The sequence below is a fragment of the Bos taurus genome, chromosome 5, assembly GCF_002263795.3.
Source record: "Bos taurus isolate L1 Dominette 01449 registration number 42190680 breed Hereford chromosome 5, ARS-UCD2.0, whole genome shotgun sequence".
Classification (NCBI taxonomy): Eukaryota; Metazoa; Chordata; class Mammalia; order Artiodactyla; family Bovidae; genus Bos; species Bos taurus.
In genome coordinates, this window is record NC_037332.1 from 1,081,315 (window position 1) to 1,097,381 (window position 16,067).

The following is a 16,067-nucleotide window of genomic DNA, read 5'->3' on the forward strand; positions in this document are numbered from 1 at the left end:
CGTTGCTGTGTGCAGGCTCTCTCCAGTTGCAGCAAATGGCGGCTTCTCTCCAGTTGCAGTGCGCGCGGGCGTCTCGCTGAGACGGCTTTTCTCCAGTTGTGGTGTGAGCGCTTCTCACTGAGACAGCTTCTCCTGTTGCAGAGCCTGACAGGCTCTGGGACATGCAGGCTTCACTAGTTGCTGTGCTTAGTTGCTCCACAACACGTGGAATCTTCCCAGGCCAGGGGTGAAGGAGAGCTACATTACACAGGCTCAAGGTCAGCTTGTTAGAGGTCAATCCCAGATTGAACAATCGCCAGCTCTGTGATCTTGAGACCCAGCCTCCCCATCTACACAGGCATATCTCGTTTTATTACACTTTGCAGATATTGCTCTTTTTTTTTTTTACAAATGAAGGTCTGTGGCAACTCTATGTCAAGCCAGTCTATCAGCACTGTTTTCCTACAGCATTTGCTCATGTCATGTTTCTGTGTCACATTTTGGTAATTCTTGCAATATTTCAAACTTTTTCACTATTGTTATGTTTGTTATGGTGATGTTTAATTAGAGATCTTTGATGTTACTGTTGTGGTTGTTTTGGGTGTATCAACCATGCCCATTTGAGAAGGTGAACTTGATTGTTAAACAACACGGAATTTAGAATATTACATAAACCTAGTTGGCAAAGCAACAGCAGGATCTGAGAGGATTTATTCTGGTTTTTGAAAGAAGCTTTCAGTTCAGTTCAGTTCAGTTCAGTCGCTCAGTCATGTCCGACTCTTTGCAACCCCATGAATCGCAGCACGCCAGGCCTCCCTGTCCATCACCAACTCCCAGAGTTCACTCAGACTCACATCCATTGAGTCAGTGATGCCATCCAGCCATCTCATCCTCTGTCGTCCCCTTCTCCACCTGCCCCCAATCCCTCCCAGCATCAGAGTCTTTTCCAATGAGTCAACTCTTTGCATGAGGTGGCCAAAGTACTGGAGTTTCAGCTTTAGCATCATTCCTTCCAAAGAACACCCAGGACTGATCTCCTTTAGAATGGATTGGTTGGATCTCCTTGCAGTCCAAGGGACTCTCAAGAGTCTTTTCCAACACCACAGTTCAAAAGCATTAATTCTTCAGCACTCAACTTTCTTCACAGCCCAACTCTCACATCTATACATGACTACTGGAAAGAAGCTTTACTTGTGGGTAAATGCTATAAGCAAACAACAATACACACTACAGAGAAATTGTTCATGAAAGGAGGAGACAATTGATGCTTCAAACTTCACTGTTGTCTTATTTTAAGAAATTTCCACAGCCATGCTAACCTTCAGCAAGACCATCCTGATCAGTCAGAAGCCATCAACACTGAGACAAGATCCTCCACCAGCAAAAACATTATGAATCACTGAAGATTCAGATGATGGTTACCATCTTTTAGCAATAAAGTATTTTTTAATTAAGGTATGTACATCAGCTTTTTAGACATAATGTTATTGCACACTTCATAGAATACAGTATGGTATAACATAATTTTTATATACTGGGAAACCAAAAAATTTGTGTGACTTGCTCTACTGCAGTCATCTGGCACTTAACCCACATCTCCAAGTAATATGGGATATCTACAAAGTGGATAAGCAAACAGCATCTATCTCACAGTGTTTGTTCTGAGGATTAAATGAGATAAAGCTTGTAAAATGCTTAGAACATTGCCTGATGGATAGTCAGTAAATTTAAGATATTTATCTACCGTTACTTCCTTCACAGTTTCACCAATTACCATACTGATATCCGTCGCCTCTCAATTTCAGTATCAGCCATGACCATCCCATCAACTAGAATTCTCAAATATAAGGACATCCAGCCCTCCCCTCTCTGAAGCACCAATCTGAATACTCAGTTAAGTCCTGGGCCACCCAAACTCAGAAAACACAAATCTGGACTCTTCTTTCCCAAATCTGCTCATTTTTTTAATAGCACCACCTTTCTCCCAACCAATCAGCTCGGTTACTCGGTCTGTTGTATTCTTCTAGCTGGAATACCCAGCATGTAATAGAGCCCAGTAAGTACACACTATGGCATCTGATCCCGTCACTTCATGGGAAATAGTTGGGGAAACAGTGGAAACAGTGTCAGACTTTATTTTGGGGGGCTCCAAAATCACTGCAGATGGTGACTGCAGCCATGAAATTAAAAGACGCTTACTCCTTGGAAGAGAAGTTATGACCAACTAGACAGCATATTGAAAAGCAGAGACATTACTTTGCCAACAAAGGTCCGTCTAGTCAAGGCTATGGTCTTTCCAGTGGTCATGTATGGATGTGAGAGTTGGACTGTGAAGAAAGCTGAGCGCCGAAGAATTGATGCTTTTGAATTGTGTTGTTGGAGAAGACTCTTGAGAGTCCCTTGGACTGCAAGGAGATCCAAAGATTTCTTTGGAAGGAATGATGCTAAAGCTGAAACTCCAGTACTTTGGCCACCTCATGTGAAGAGTTGACTCATTGGAAAAGACTCTGATGCTGGGAGGGATTGGGGGCAGGAGTAGAAGGGGACAACAGAGGATGAGATGGCTAGATGACATCACTGACTCGATGGATGTGAGTCTGACTGAACTCCGGGAGTTGGTGACGGACAGGGAGGCCTGGCGTGCTGCGATTCATGGGGTCGCAAAGAGTCGGACACAACTGAGCAACTGAACTGAACTGAACTGAAGTATACACTGAATTGGTGGTCTTTCTGCCACCTTCTCCCTTCAATTGGCCCCAGGCTCTGAAGCCAAAGTTAGCTTCATAAGGCATAATTCCTTTCCTACCCATCCATCTACAAAACATCTGAACTTCAGTCTTCTTCTAACTTTCAGTTTTATAGCTTTCCACAAAGAGATTTCTAAAGCCCAAAAGTAAAACAAATTGAATTAATCACAATTTCCCAAATAGGTGCAAAGATTTTCTGCCCCCATCCCTTTGTTTATACTGTTCCCTGCTTTAGAATGTCTTTCTCCAATGTCAAATTACTACCCTTCCTCTAAGACCCATCTCAGATGCAGTCTGCTGCATAAAGCCTTCCCTGATTCTGAGTAGCCGGACATATCCCTCCTGCCTCCAAACTCCTAACACCCCTGAACGTCTAACAGAGTTCCCATACACTGCATTCTATTATGGTTCTTTGTCTAAATCTTGAATTCTCCTTGCCAAATGGAGAGGTCACAAAGTGTATATCAAACAGGGTCATACTTAGGGAAGTTTTTCAAGTTATTTGAGTATCAATTTCATCACCTGTAGAATGGAGAGAATTAACTATCATGAAGACAAAAAAAAGCTAGTGTGAACAAATAGTATTAATGGAGGATAATATTTTCCCATTATAAGTGGAAAACTACCATAATTTGGTAAAAAGTATATATGCAGTTAGAACATTGAAATGAAATAGTAAAATGTTAACAGCTCTTGTCTTCAAGTGACAGGTTTTAATTTTGTTCTATAATTGTTTGTTTTCAATATTTCTACAGCTATTTTGTATTTCTCTTGTAACTGACCCAGCAGAGAAACATTTATAGAATGTCTTGTTCTTGCTCAGTTGCTTCAGTTGTGTCTGACTTTGCAACTTATGGACTTTAGCCCACCAAGCTCCTCTGTCCACAGGATTTTCCCGGCAAGAATACTGGAGTAGGTTGCCATTCTCTCCTCCAAGGGATCCTCCTACCCAGGGATTGAACCCGTGTCTCCTGTGTCTCCTGCATTGCAGGCAGATTCTCTACCACTGAGCCACCAGAGAAGCCCATAGAATGCTTTAGGATAATATATTATGGCCTGATGATACAAAAAGGATCAAGAAAAATGACAGTTTACAAAAGGAAATTTTTAAAAAATTACCTAGGTAATTCACAGAAGGGGGAAAAGGAATCTGTCTTCAAAATGCATTGAATTTCAGCCATAATGTGACTGGGAAAGGTTCAAGTAGAATAGAGAACCTTTGAAATCACTTGCCAAAAATATTTGCCATCACAATTGATTAGGATATTATCACAGCTCCTAAGTCTGGGGTTTTTTGAGCCTCGCATCTGATCTGTCAGTGAAAGAGAGCAACACAAACACAGAGGCCTCTGCATCAAGCCTGTGATCAAGAATGAATTTATGCCTGGCTCAAAGCAAAGACTCTACATCAAGAAAGATTTGAATCTGCAAAACTTCATGTTATAGTCAACACCCTTCTGAAAATTTTTCTCAATTGCAAACCTGACATGCCCCAAAATTAAATTTACTATTTTCTTTTCAAAACCTGATCCTCTTCCAGGGCTTAAAACGGTAGTTTTGGAGTCCAATAGGCCATGTCACTTACTTGCAAAGAGATTTTGGAAAGTTATTTAATATCTCTGAACCTCTCTGAACTTTCCTTACTTGTTTAAAAGAGGATCCTTATATTTACCTTATTAGTTGTTGAGAGGAATAAATTTTATGAGATGCATTTAAGTAATTTAGCACAGCACTTGGCGCAAATAAAGACTCAAAAACGGTAAAAAATAGTTTTTGGTAAATAATTATCTTCTACCTAGTCTCCGAGGCTAAAGGCAACAAAGACATGACAAGCATTCCATTTCCTCTAGGTTCCACAGACACCAGGTTCTGCCCATTCTGCCCCTGAAATATCTCAGGAATCTAACAGCTACTGCTTTGTCTGTCCAGTGCTCCATGCTAATTGTGGCGTTTGTCACCTCTTGCTCAAATCTGCATATACTCAAATCAGTTGTAGCTTCCGACTCCTGCTCCCACAGTGCTCTGTGCTGACTTTAAAGTTCCTCTCTTTCCAGATAAAGTGTGACAGCATCATTCCCCTGCTTAAAGACGCCCTGGTCCCCTGTTGTACCCAAGATCAAGCCCAAACTTAATAAGATGGCACATCACACCTTTTCCACAATCTCTCTGTCTTAGTGTATCTTTCCAGCGTCTCTTTCTGCCAGTTTCCCAAGCCTACACATCTTCACCCTAAACTAGAGCCAGGCTAATCACCATCTAAGAATTACCTTTTGTCCTTATCAAACTCCCAGGGATGGCCTTTCGCTCTTCTTCCCTAAGAAAAACTCCTGTTGAACCTTCAAGAGCTTGCTTCAGACAACACCTTTTCTATGAAGCCTTTCTGTGAGGCAGAGTTAGTTCCTCCCCCCTTATTACCCTAACAGCATTTTTTTATCCCTGTTATTATCCTGCATTTTACTTATCTGTTTTCCATGTCTGTCTTCTCAACTCAGCGGTGAATTACTTGAAAGCAGGCACCATATGCATTTATCCCCATGTTTCCAGTGCTTGGCATCTATTGAATGTGCAGTAGATGTCTGCAGATTAATACATTCTAATTAAAACTAATAATTTTCCAGTAGTCATGTACCGATGTCAGAGTTGCACCATAAGGAAGGCCCAGTGCTGAAGAACTGATGCCTTTGAACTGGGGTGCTGGAGAAGACTCTTGAGAGTTCCCTGGACTACAAGAAGATCAAACAAGTCAATACTAAAGAAAATTAACCCTGAATATTCATTGGAAGGACTGAAGCTGAAGCTGAAGCTCCAGTACTTGGCCACCTGATGAGAAGGGCCAACTCATTGGAAAAGACCCTGATGCTGGGAAACATTGAAGGCAAGAGGAGAAGGGGATGGCAGAGGTTGAGATGGTTAGATAACACCACCAACTCAATGGACATGAGTTTGAGCAAACCATGGGAGATAGTGAAGGACAGGGAAGCCTGGTTTGCTACAGTTCATGGGGTCGCAAAGAGTTGGGTACTACTTAACTGAATAACAGCTATAATTAAAACTGGAAATTGAGGATTTATTAAAACTAGAAACTGAGGTCTAATAAATGTAACTCAGACTATTTCACTAGCAAATGTCCCTAATCAAGGTAATCTCACTTCCCTGGTAAAGCGTCTGTCTACAATGCAGGAAACCCGGGTTCGAGCCCTGGGTTGGGAAGATCCCCTGGAGAGGGAAATGGCAATCCACTCCAGTACTATTGCCTGGAAAATCCCATGGACAGAGGAGCCTGGTAGGCTACAGTCTATGGGGTCGCAAAGAGTCGGACACTACTGAGCGACTTCACTTTCACTTTCAAGGTAATCTCAAAATTTTATGAAACTCTCTACTTTCCTGTGAAACCACAGTAAATGTTCAATTTATGTTCAGTAAATGTCATTAGCAAAAGAAAAAAGTGAAAAGTCTATTTGCCTGTTTCAATCCTCCTAGCTCCGTAGAGTTGAACAAATCTTCTCAAGGAAAACTTCAAGAAAAGAATGGAAAGCTCCTTATTATAACCATATATTAAGTGTTCACTGTATGGAAGGCCCTGTAATACATCAGGTCTCATTTGCTAGCAAGCTCTGAAGACATGGTACAACTGTCCTCATCTTGCAGATGAAGAAACTAGGCCTCACAGGTGAAGTTGTTCCAAATCCCACAGCTTGTAAATGACAGAGCAGAGATCTGAACCCTGGCCTGTGAGGACTCAAAACCTATGCTGTGCTGCCATGTCATGCAGCCCTTCTCATTGGTGACCTAGCCAATGACCTTCCCAGCATTCCACCTGCTCCCAGAGATCCTGATGCGAAGTCAGAGAAGAAGGGAGTAGGAAAAAACAGAAAGAATGTGAACAAAGGAGAGTGCGGGAGGGTAAGCAAAGGATAGGGATCACCTCTTAGAAAATGTATTTAGTATATTAATATATTTTTAAAGCTGCAATGAGATTTTTTTCTGCCAAGTACAATCTAAAATCTATGCAAAAGGAGAAAAGTCAATGAAACTTACAATCAAAATCTTAGTCCTTGTTAAAGAAAAATTAAAATAAACAGACTCTTTTATTAATCCACAAACCTAACAACAGTCAACAAAAAGTTTCTGTAAATTTTAATTGCAGCAATCTGGGCAATGTTTTATTATGACTCATTGACTTGAGCCACAAAGTTTGTGCAATATATTTTGCCCTGCTTTATGAGACTGTAACTGCAGTGAAATGCTACTACATGTACTCAGTTAAAATGCATTGCTGCTGCTGCTGCTAAGTTGCTTCAGTCGTGTCCGACTCTGTGCGACCCCATAGACGGCAGCCCACTAGGCTCCCCCATCCCTGGGATTCTCCAGGCAAGAATACTGGAGTGGGTTGCCATTTCCTTCTCCAATGCATGAAAGTGAAAAGTGAAAGTGAAGTCACTCAGTCGTGCCGACTCTTAGCAACCCCATGGACTGCAGCCTACCAGGCTCCTTCATCCATGGGATTTTCCAGGCAAGAGTACTGGAGTGGGTTGCCATTGCCTTCTCCATAATAAAGCATTTGGGGAAATAGCGTGCTCTGAATTTGTTTGCTTTCCTTTATAAATTCTCCATGTCCATGAAATAAAACCCATAAATTTGTTCTTCTAAGTGGGCTGAACAGTTCCTTACCTTTACTATCTGTTCAACACCTCTGGTTTTTCTTTCCCGAAATGTGTTTCCCAATCATTATTAATTCTCTAGTGTTTGAGAGAAAGACAGCTTGTAATATATAGAATGGTCTCTACCAGCTACTCTACAGATACATGCGTACCCAGAGGAAGAGACAGGAAGCTGTGCCCTGTACTCTGCAGAGCAGGACGTGTCCAGCAACAGGTGCTCACTCACTGGAGCTGACCACTTGGCTTTGGGTTTTATTTGCAATGGAACTTCCTACCTTTGCCTCATCCAATGCTCCTTTTTTCTGTCTTTCTTCTAAAAATCATTTATGAGATGACTATTGCAAAGTTTATTGATGATTTATAGGTATATAATCCCTTTGCCAAAAATCTCAAGGTAAATGCAGAATATGGGGTGATTTTAAACTTAAGAATAATAGCCCATACATTGTCTAAAATATTTAGAATGGCCCCATGTATTATATAAAAACCCACTCGAGTCTGAGGAAGCAGCCTGCAATCAACCACATCAACATTTCTGCAGCAAACTGAGCAAATAATAACATGAAACGGGGAAAAAAATATAAACAAATTCATCCATTCCATTCACACTGTGCTACCAAATTCGTTTCGGAAAACCTTTCCTTTTTCAGAGCTCACTGGGTTTCAGAATTGCAGTTGAGAGACCAGAGATCTGAATATACTCTAGCAAGAGGCCTTGGGAGAGGCATCTCTGCCAATGGAAACCTGCCAGGCTCTCATCATTTGGAAGCAAGGTGCGGGTTCTGTCTGAGCATGTGGACACGACAGATGGTTAAAAATTGTAAAAGTGTAGTTCTAAAGAAATCATAAAAAGAGTCATCACAATGGGTATAAGGAAGAGTCTGTCTGTATACTAAGGGGATATTCGGCAGAATTTGAAAAGCATAGGAATAAACAAGAAAATCATTTAATTGGTGTTTTATTACTTTTTTCCTCATTAATCTTATTCTTAGTTTGAAAAGAAAACCTCCTCCTGGTTTACATATGAGTTTGGACACAAGTTCCCAGAAAGTAGGTGGCCCACCAGCAGACTATGCTCACTGTGACATCGAAATAAAACAAGGAAATCAGAATGAGCTACAGAATTATAATATCATGTACCACTGTCCTTTCTTTTAGCATGTTATGGACATGTGGATATATTTAAAGGTTTCCTTTATGTTGGATAATATCAAAGACAGATCCGAATGATATTATATAATAGGCTGCTTTAAAGTAATGAATTAGCTGAATGAATGCTTTCTTGCTAAATAAATAATTCTGAAAGAAAATAGATCTTTATTCTTAAATCCCCCTCCTTTCTCAATTAATTAGACTTTGTTGGTAAAAGGAAGTGAAGAAATTCAGCATAAGCCTGATTATGTCATGAATGTAAAATGAGCAGGACAAATAATGGGCTCTATACTCTTTCAAACAAGTTAAATAAGTCCGTAATAGCCCACCAGTTGTGTAAACACAATTTCACTGTACTTGTAAAAGAAATATTGACTTACCTGTTAACTTAAATTATCCTGGCATGCTTCAACTAAGCTTATTAGTAATTCATGTGGTGTACACGAATGTTTTTAGTTGCGGGCTTTTATCAAAGATTAAAGAATTAGGAAATCATCCGTTTAGCAAGCCCAGAAACACGTACCAGACTGCACTTTACCAGAACTGACTTTAGGAACTTAGTCTAAGAAGTACAAAGGGATTACAGTCCTGGCTTGAGATATTCCCAGACACACCGACTCATGAACAGCCAGACACCTTCCAAAATCATGAAGGATACAAACAGCTCACCCAGACAAAACACCAAATGGACCTACTTCACCCTACTAACATTATTACATTCAAGGGGTGGAGTTTTTTTCCTCTGATGTATCACCAGTATGTATGCGTGAGAGAAACTAGAAATATATATATATATTAAGGGGGAAAAGTTGAATATATACTTGTCCCTACTGTTCACATAAAAACACACCATTCTCTGCTCCAACTGGTTCCAGTGACAGTCCAAAAAGACTATAGTTGTTTTCTTTACCAAAATATGTGAATTTTTTCCTCAATAAAACAATAACAAGTCTAAGATTCTATGCAGCTTAAGTCTCTGTATGTTTAGAATTTCCAAGGGATTTGAGAACGGGTACAGGGGCTTCCCAGGTGGCGCTAGCAGTAAAGAACCCACCTGCCACTGCAGGAGATGTAAGAGACACAAGTTTGAATTTGATCCCTGGGTAGGGAAGATCCCCTGGAGAAGGGCATGGCAACCCATTCCAGTATTCCTGTCCACTCCTAGAAACTACTACTCAGAGGCCTTACTTGAACTTTCTTTTTTATTTGCAGTACACAGGAATCTGCTTTGCTGTATTTTCATTTTATTAGCTAAGGTAAAGTAATTAACATGTGCATTCAGACAACAAAATTACTATTAGAAGAACTATTCTTATTTTCAACTCATATGTTTTAAGGTCTGCAAGACCTTGAATTTCATCAGGTCACACTCAAGTATTCATGCTTCCTGGACTTTTATGTTTTTACTAAGCATCTCTGATTGCAAGTGATCACAGAAAAATCCTTACTCATTACCTTAACCAACAAGACAAAACAAAATTGGTTCATCCAATTGGGAGGTGATGGTGTAGTAACAGCTTTAAAACCAGACATTTAAAAGAGGACCTTAGGATTTTGCTTTTCTTCATGCTAAAGCTCATGTTTACTTTGTGGTGAGCTCTCTCCACAAGGCAGGATGATGGCTCCCTTGAGCTCCAGGCTTCCTTGTCCTGAACTCATGAAGCCAGAAAAGAGCCTCTCACCCCAGGATTCGTGACAAGCCCTCAGATGGATTCAGACTGCTCTGCTGGGGTCATACACTTACCCCAGGGGCAGGAAACTGGGACACATGATTGACAGTTCTACCAGAGTCACCTAAGGTTTGGGAAGTGTTTCCCAAAGGAAAAGTGTGCATGCATTAACCAAAAAGAAAGGAGAAATGTTGGGCATGTGGAAAAAAAGAAAAAAAGGTTCATTACACTGGTTTCATCCAGCGTAGCTGTCTTTCCCCCTTGTAACTGAGTCAGAAATCCCTCTGCTTTACATAAATTTGTTAACAAGCTTCAATCCCTGAACAGAAGAGGAAAGGCACAAACACATGTGGGAAATTTACTCTGCTCTAGGCCAAGTTTCAGACATTTCCATGTTTAGAACTATGTAGGTGAATAACAATCCTTCTTTACAGAGACTTATACAGGCTCATTCTGTGCTTCCAGTCATACACCAAAACTGTCAGAATCTAGATTCAAATCTAGTTCTACCTGATTCATTCGATGACCAAAGTGCTATACTCTTTTTGGAACACTGTAATCATAGAAACTATTGACAAACGCCCTTAGTAAGATGGTGGACATGATCATATTTGGATGCCTGCGTCAGTCAGTAAAAATCGGTTAAGTTTCCACCGATTCTATCAATACAGTGAGTCCATTGTAGGAGTCCTCCACATAAAGACAAGTGGCCTAGTCCCTGTCTCCAAAGCTATCACAGTAAAGTTGGGAAAGCAAAACACATATGCATTCAAGAAAATTTTAGGGCTCAGTTGTCTGATATTTAGAACATAAACTTTCAATGAGATTCCTAGAATTTCTGTGCAGAGTCTGTGATCTTCCTTAGACTGCAAGCTCCATGGAAGAGAGGTAACTGGGCCACTGTTGTATCACAACTGTAGCTGTTCTACAAAGATTTGTTGCTTGATGACTGATATAGACTATGGTTACAGAAGGTTTTACAGAAAGAGTAAGTCTTGAATTGCTTTCTTACAAAATAAGTAATCTGAGGCTAAGTTTTTTTAAAGGGAAAGAAAATGAGTAATCAGTAGGTGTTCTATAAATGTGAAAGGAATGGCTAGGAGAAGCAAGAATAAAAGAATTAGCAAAGGCGGACTGGATAAAGAAGATCTATCACAGCGTTGTTAATCAGCTATACTCCAACATAAAATTAAAAAAAATAAGCAGAGATATGGTAATGGACGTGATGTGCAAAGAGACAAGTGAAGGACGAAGAAAGAAGCAGGCCCTGCATTGATATCCAGAAACCAGAATTCACTCACAGTTTTCAGCAGCCGCTGTCAAATGTTCCCAAATCTCTGGGCTGCAATATCTTTATTTGCAAAATGAAGAGGATGAGGTATATACAAAGCTTAGCCACTCTCTCCTTCCTTCCAATCCAAGGACTCAAGAACTTGCTAATGACGGGATTCATGCTAGAAAAGAGCATGTTCAGAATACTGCTTTAGGTCCAGGAATCTATATATTTTTTTAAAGTTCCACAGGACATCAGCCAGGCTTGCTTCTTAAACAAAGGAGAGTAAGTACACACAACGACAAAAATCTTTCCAGCTGTAAAATTCGTAAGTTTATATGGGAAACTCAGCAGGATGGACTAAGTGGAAGAAGGCTGAGAGGCCTTAAAAGCCATAAGCGTTCTCCCCCTTCATGAAACCAGCAGGCACTGTGCCCAGAGGGAAAACTGTGCATTTTTGTGAGTTGAAGTGGCAGGCTTGGGCCGTAACTTTTTTCAGCCACTCACTGGGGTCTGCAGACGTCTACGGGCTCTGCACCCAGGCCTTCTCCCAGGAAAGCCCTTCGTCCTTGTCCTCCTTGCTCCTGCAGGGTCACTGCAGGTCGCTTTTGAAGAATATGAGAGATCGCAATTTGCACTGATAATGGGTCTCACATCTGGGTGGGACTGCACTTATTTAGAAAACCCTGGGACACTTCTAGGATGAAAAGGCAGCCGAAAAAAAGCAAACATCTGTCCCGCATTGCTTCACTAAAGGTGACTTCCAGAGGATCCTAAATCACTAAAAAAGTCACTTGGACATCTAACCCCATGGGTTAGACAACATTGGAGTGCTTGCTCACGAGCTGTATTTATTTAGCGATTAGCCCAGCGTTTCGATTTTAGGGCAAAAGGCGAGCCAGATCGGGCGGCTTGAGGTAAGGATCAAAAAGGTCACCCATCTTTTTGCCTGGGGACGCTTGCCTCCTTACCCCGTTAGTGTGACTATTTTTCTGGATTGGATTTTTTTTTTCTTTTCCCCCCTTAGGTACTCTATGTAGCCCCTCCATTCTCGGAAGTGGGCGCTGGGGAAGCGTGCAGCATCCTTCGGCCCCTGCGTGTCCGTCTATACCCGTCTAAAGCAGGTCCCTTTTGGCTCTCGGCTCCGGGCGGCCCGGACACGAGAGAGAATGGAGGCGGCCGGGGGCGGGAGGCAGCGGGGTCCCTGGCCCCTCACGCGGTGCGGAGCGCCGGGATCCGCGCCGGGGAGGCAGAGCCGGAGCGCTGAGGACTCTGCTGCACCTCGCGCCGCCAGCCGCCTCCCGCCGCGGAGCCGGGGAGGGAGGGAGGAGGTCGGAGGAGGGCCGCGGGGCCGGGCGGGGGCCGCCGGGCGGCCCGGCTGCGCTGACGTCACCGGGCGCGCGATTCGGGCTGGAGCGCTTTAAAACAGGAGCGTGCGAGCGGAGATGCTGCTCCGCACCGAGCAGGCAGCTGGCAACAGCAGCGCTCACGGCTCCTGCAGCGGCTGCAGCCAGGGCCGCTCCCGGACCCGCGCTGCGGCAGGGACCCGGCCGGGCCCCGCGGCGCTTCTCCTCGGCGGCCCCGCGCTGCCCGCGCCCGCGGAGCCGCAGAAGCCCGCCGAGCTGCTCCTGGCCCGCCACGGTCTGCAGCCCGGCCGACTCTCCCCTCTCGCCGTCACGGTCCCGCTGCCCGAGCACCATGGACACCTCCTCGGTCGGCGTCCTTCTGTCCTTGCCGGTCCTGCTGCAGCTGGCGGCGGGGGGCGGCTCGCCCAGGCCCGGCACGCTACTGCGGGGGTGCCCCGCGCACTGTCAGTGCGAGCCGGACGGCAGGATGCTGCTCAGGGTGGACTGCTCCGACCTGGGGCTTTCGGAGCTGCCCTCCAACCTCAGTGTCTTCACCTCCTACCTGTAAGTGCGCCCCGGCTGTGCTTCGGAAAGCGGGCAGAGGGAGGGAGGCAGGTGGGCCCTCCACCCGTTTTGGGGGCTCTTCGGCTCCCGCGTGCTCTGGAGGGGGCGAACGAGGTTGCCAAGGGCGTCTTGGTCAGGCGTGTTTGGGCCCCTGGGAAACGCACGTGTCTTGGGGTAGCGCGCCGACACTTTCCGGGCCCCGCAGAGAAACGGTGGCTCCAAGTGCAACCCCGGGGAAAGCGCTGGTGCGCTGCAGCTTTGCAGTCCAGATCTAGGCACGTTGCCGCGCGAATTCCTCCGAGTGCAGGCATTTGTCTGCAATGTGCACATCTGTGCCCCTGAACCTGGAACCCAAGCTACCCAATTGGTCCCTGCCCCAACCTCCGCCTCCTTGTCCCGTCACGTTCCGCGAAGAGATGGGCTGGAAAAAGTTTCCCCAAAGGAGAACTCCAAGTTGTCCAGCTCCAAAGGAACTTATTCTTCATCCCTTGCGCGGTCGTGTGATGTAACCTTTTTCAGTTCTGTTCTGTTCTTTCTACCCCCCCCCCTCCTTTTTTTAATGAAGTGATTAAAATGTGGCAACCACAAACCCCGATTAGAGCTGCCAGAACGTTATCTTTACCTTTGGCTGCCCGAGCCGCCCTTTGAAGTGCCCGCGGCCACTTTGTAATCTTTAACCATCTCCTCCTCCCGGGGAGGAAAGGGAAGTGGGTTTAAGGCGGCGGAGCGGGTAAACAGCGGCGCCCACACCCAAGTGGAGACTTGAAGCACTCTGTCATCCCTCGGGGATCCTACCACCCCGTCTCCCCTCCCCCGCGCCCCCCATCACAGATCCAAAGCCCCAGTTGCGGAGACGAGGCAGCGGCTCGTTTCTTAATTTTGTCTCCGGAAAATCCAGGCCTGGAGGGTAACAGGTGGCTGGGTGGATGAGGTGACCCAAGGGGACCCCGATTCTTGGGAACCGAGGCGACAACTGTCCATCTCCCCATCTGAGGCTCGCTGCCTTCAGGCAGAGAGACCCGAAGGAAAAGGGACCACTTGGGAAAAGAGGCACTCGTGACCGCAAGGTTACACGTCTGGGTTTTAACCCCAGGCACGCCGGTGAACCCACCCCAAACCCTGGCAATCCCAGTTTCGGCTTCTCTGATGTACATTGGCAGGAGCAAACTGGAATGTTTGTGAACTTGGTCTTTCCTCTGTTTAGTTGTTTTCTGGAGGGAAGAAACATGAAGAGGCTTGCACAACGCTTTACACTAGATAGTGATTCTTTTTCTAGAGACAGAGTGAGGAAGAAAAAAAAATTCTTTTTTGCTTGCTTTGATTTTGTGTTGAAAGGGAGGGATTATCCTGCTAGATTTTAGTATTAGTAGATGGCAGTTCCCCTCCTCACCTACCATAAAACTATTTTGGCTGCTTTCCTTATCTGAAAAGATTATGGAATTAATCTATTTCCCCACAAGGTTTCCCTTCAGAGGCACTCATTGCATGATGCAGTGATATTTCCACAGCAATGGAAATCCACTCCCCTAAGTGATCATTCTCTTACGAACTCACATTTCCTCCTCCTAAACAGCTCTCCGTACTACAAAGTAGTCTGTACTACTTACCTCCAGTCTGGATTTAACTGCTAAGTTTAGTGTTTCAAGAATCACGTATTCTGCATGGTGCATTTCTGCTAGTGGTTGGCAGTTGCATTCAAGAGCCTAGAACTGCTCTTGCCCGTCACCCTGAAGAAATTGGTTAAATACAAGGGAGGTGTGCAATCCCCCCAAACTCTTAACTATTTAAATCATACAGTTGTTAGAAAACTCCTTAAGCATAGAGAAAATAAATATCAGGACTTTTTTTTTCCCTCTCGCTCATTTGTTGGGCTTCTGTTACTAAAAGCTGGCATTAGGGTTAGGGAATACTGCTTCCAGTCATTTCCCACATACCTCAAATGCATTTAACTGCTTCCTCCATGTGCTGGGGAGATCTGACTGCCACTGTTTCCTATCTTGCTATCATTATAGATAATCCCTCAGAGTTAAGATACCATTAGGAAGTTAATTGTCAGCTTTTTCTTGTGCTGTTTGATGACAACCTGTATCTGGCCTAAAGTGAAATTTCTCAGTGTTCTATATAATATTAAAACCCAGCGTGTCTGTGAAAAGTGTCACAGTGTATGCCAAATACTTGTATCTAATGGTTAACTTTTCAGGGAATGTGAGGGCTAAATGTAGAAATCAACCCTGAAGTAAATAACCAGACTGATGTTGTCCATAATGAGCAATTTTAGAATCTGGTCTCCTTATCTAAAACAAAATGCCAGAGGCCACTGGATGCTCTGCCTTAGTGGCTTGAGGGGTTTGGGGTTTGAGGGGTTTGTTTTGACAACCTCAGGAACTCTGCTGACATGAAGGGCAGACGGTGCCCTCTCTTGGTTACACCTAGCATTAAGTAACCATTTCTCCTTTGCTTGTGCACTCACACCCAAAGAGAAATCTTTATTTATTCATATCTGAATAAATAAGCTTGTATTTTACTGGTTATATTATTTTAGGAGATAACTTCTTTTTGCTCTTGAAAAGGAACATGAAGTTATAGCCCGGCTCCACGGGGGGCCCAGTAGTAATGAAGCTTTGATGAGAAAGTTACTGTGTGCAAAGACTAATGTGAATGAGAGGCCATACTTC

General features: G+C 43.9%; 1 protein-coding gene across 1 annotated transcript in view; it reads left to right on the forward strand.

Moving 5' to 3' along the window:
- Positions 1-13,180: 13,180 nt before the first annotated feature.
- The window catches only part of LGR5 (leucine rich repeat containing G protein-coupled receptor 5), a 125,235-nt gene continuing 122,348 nt past the window's right edge, over positions 13,181-16,067 (forward strand). The window contains exon 1 of the mRNA NM_001192520.3: positions 13,181-13,392. Coding sequence (NP_001179449.3) covers positions 13,181-13,392 — 212 coding nt within the window. The remainder of the gene's footprint in view (positions 13,393-16,067) is intronic.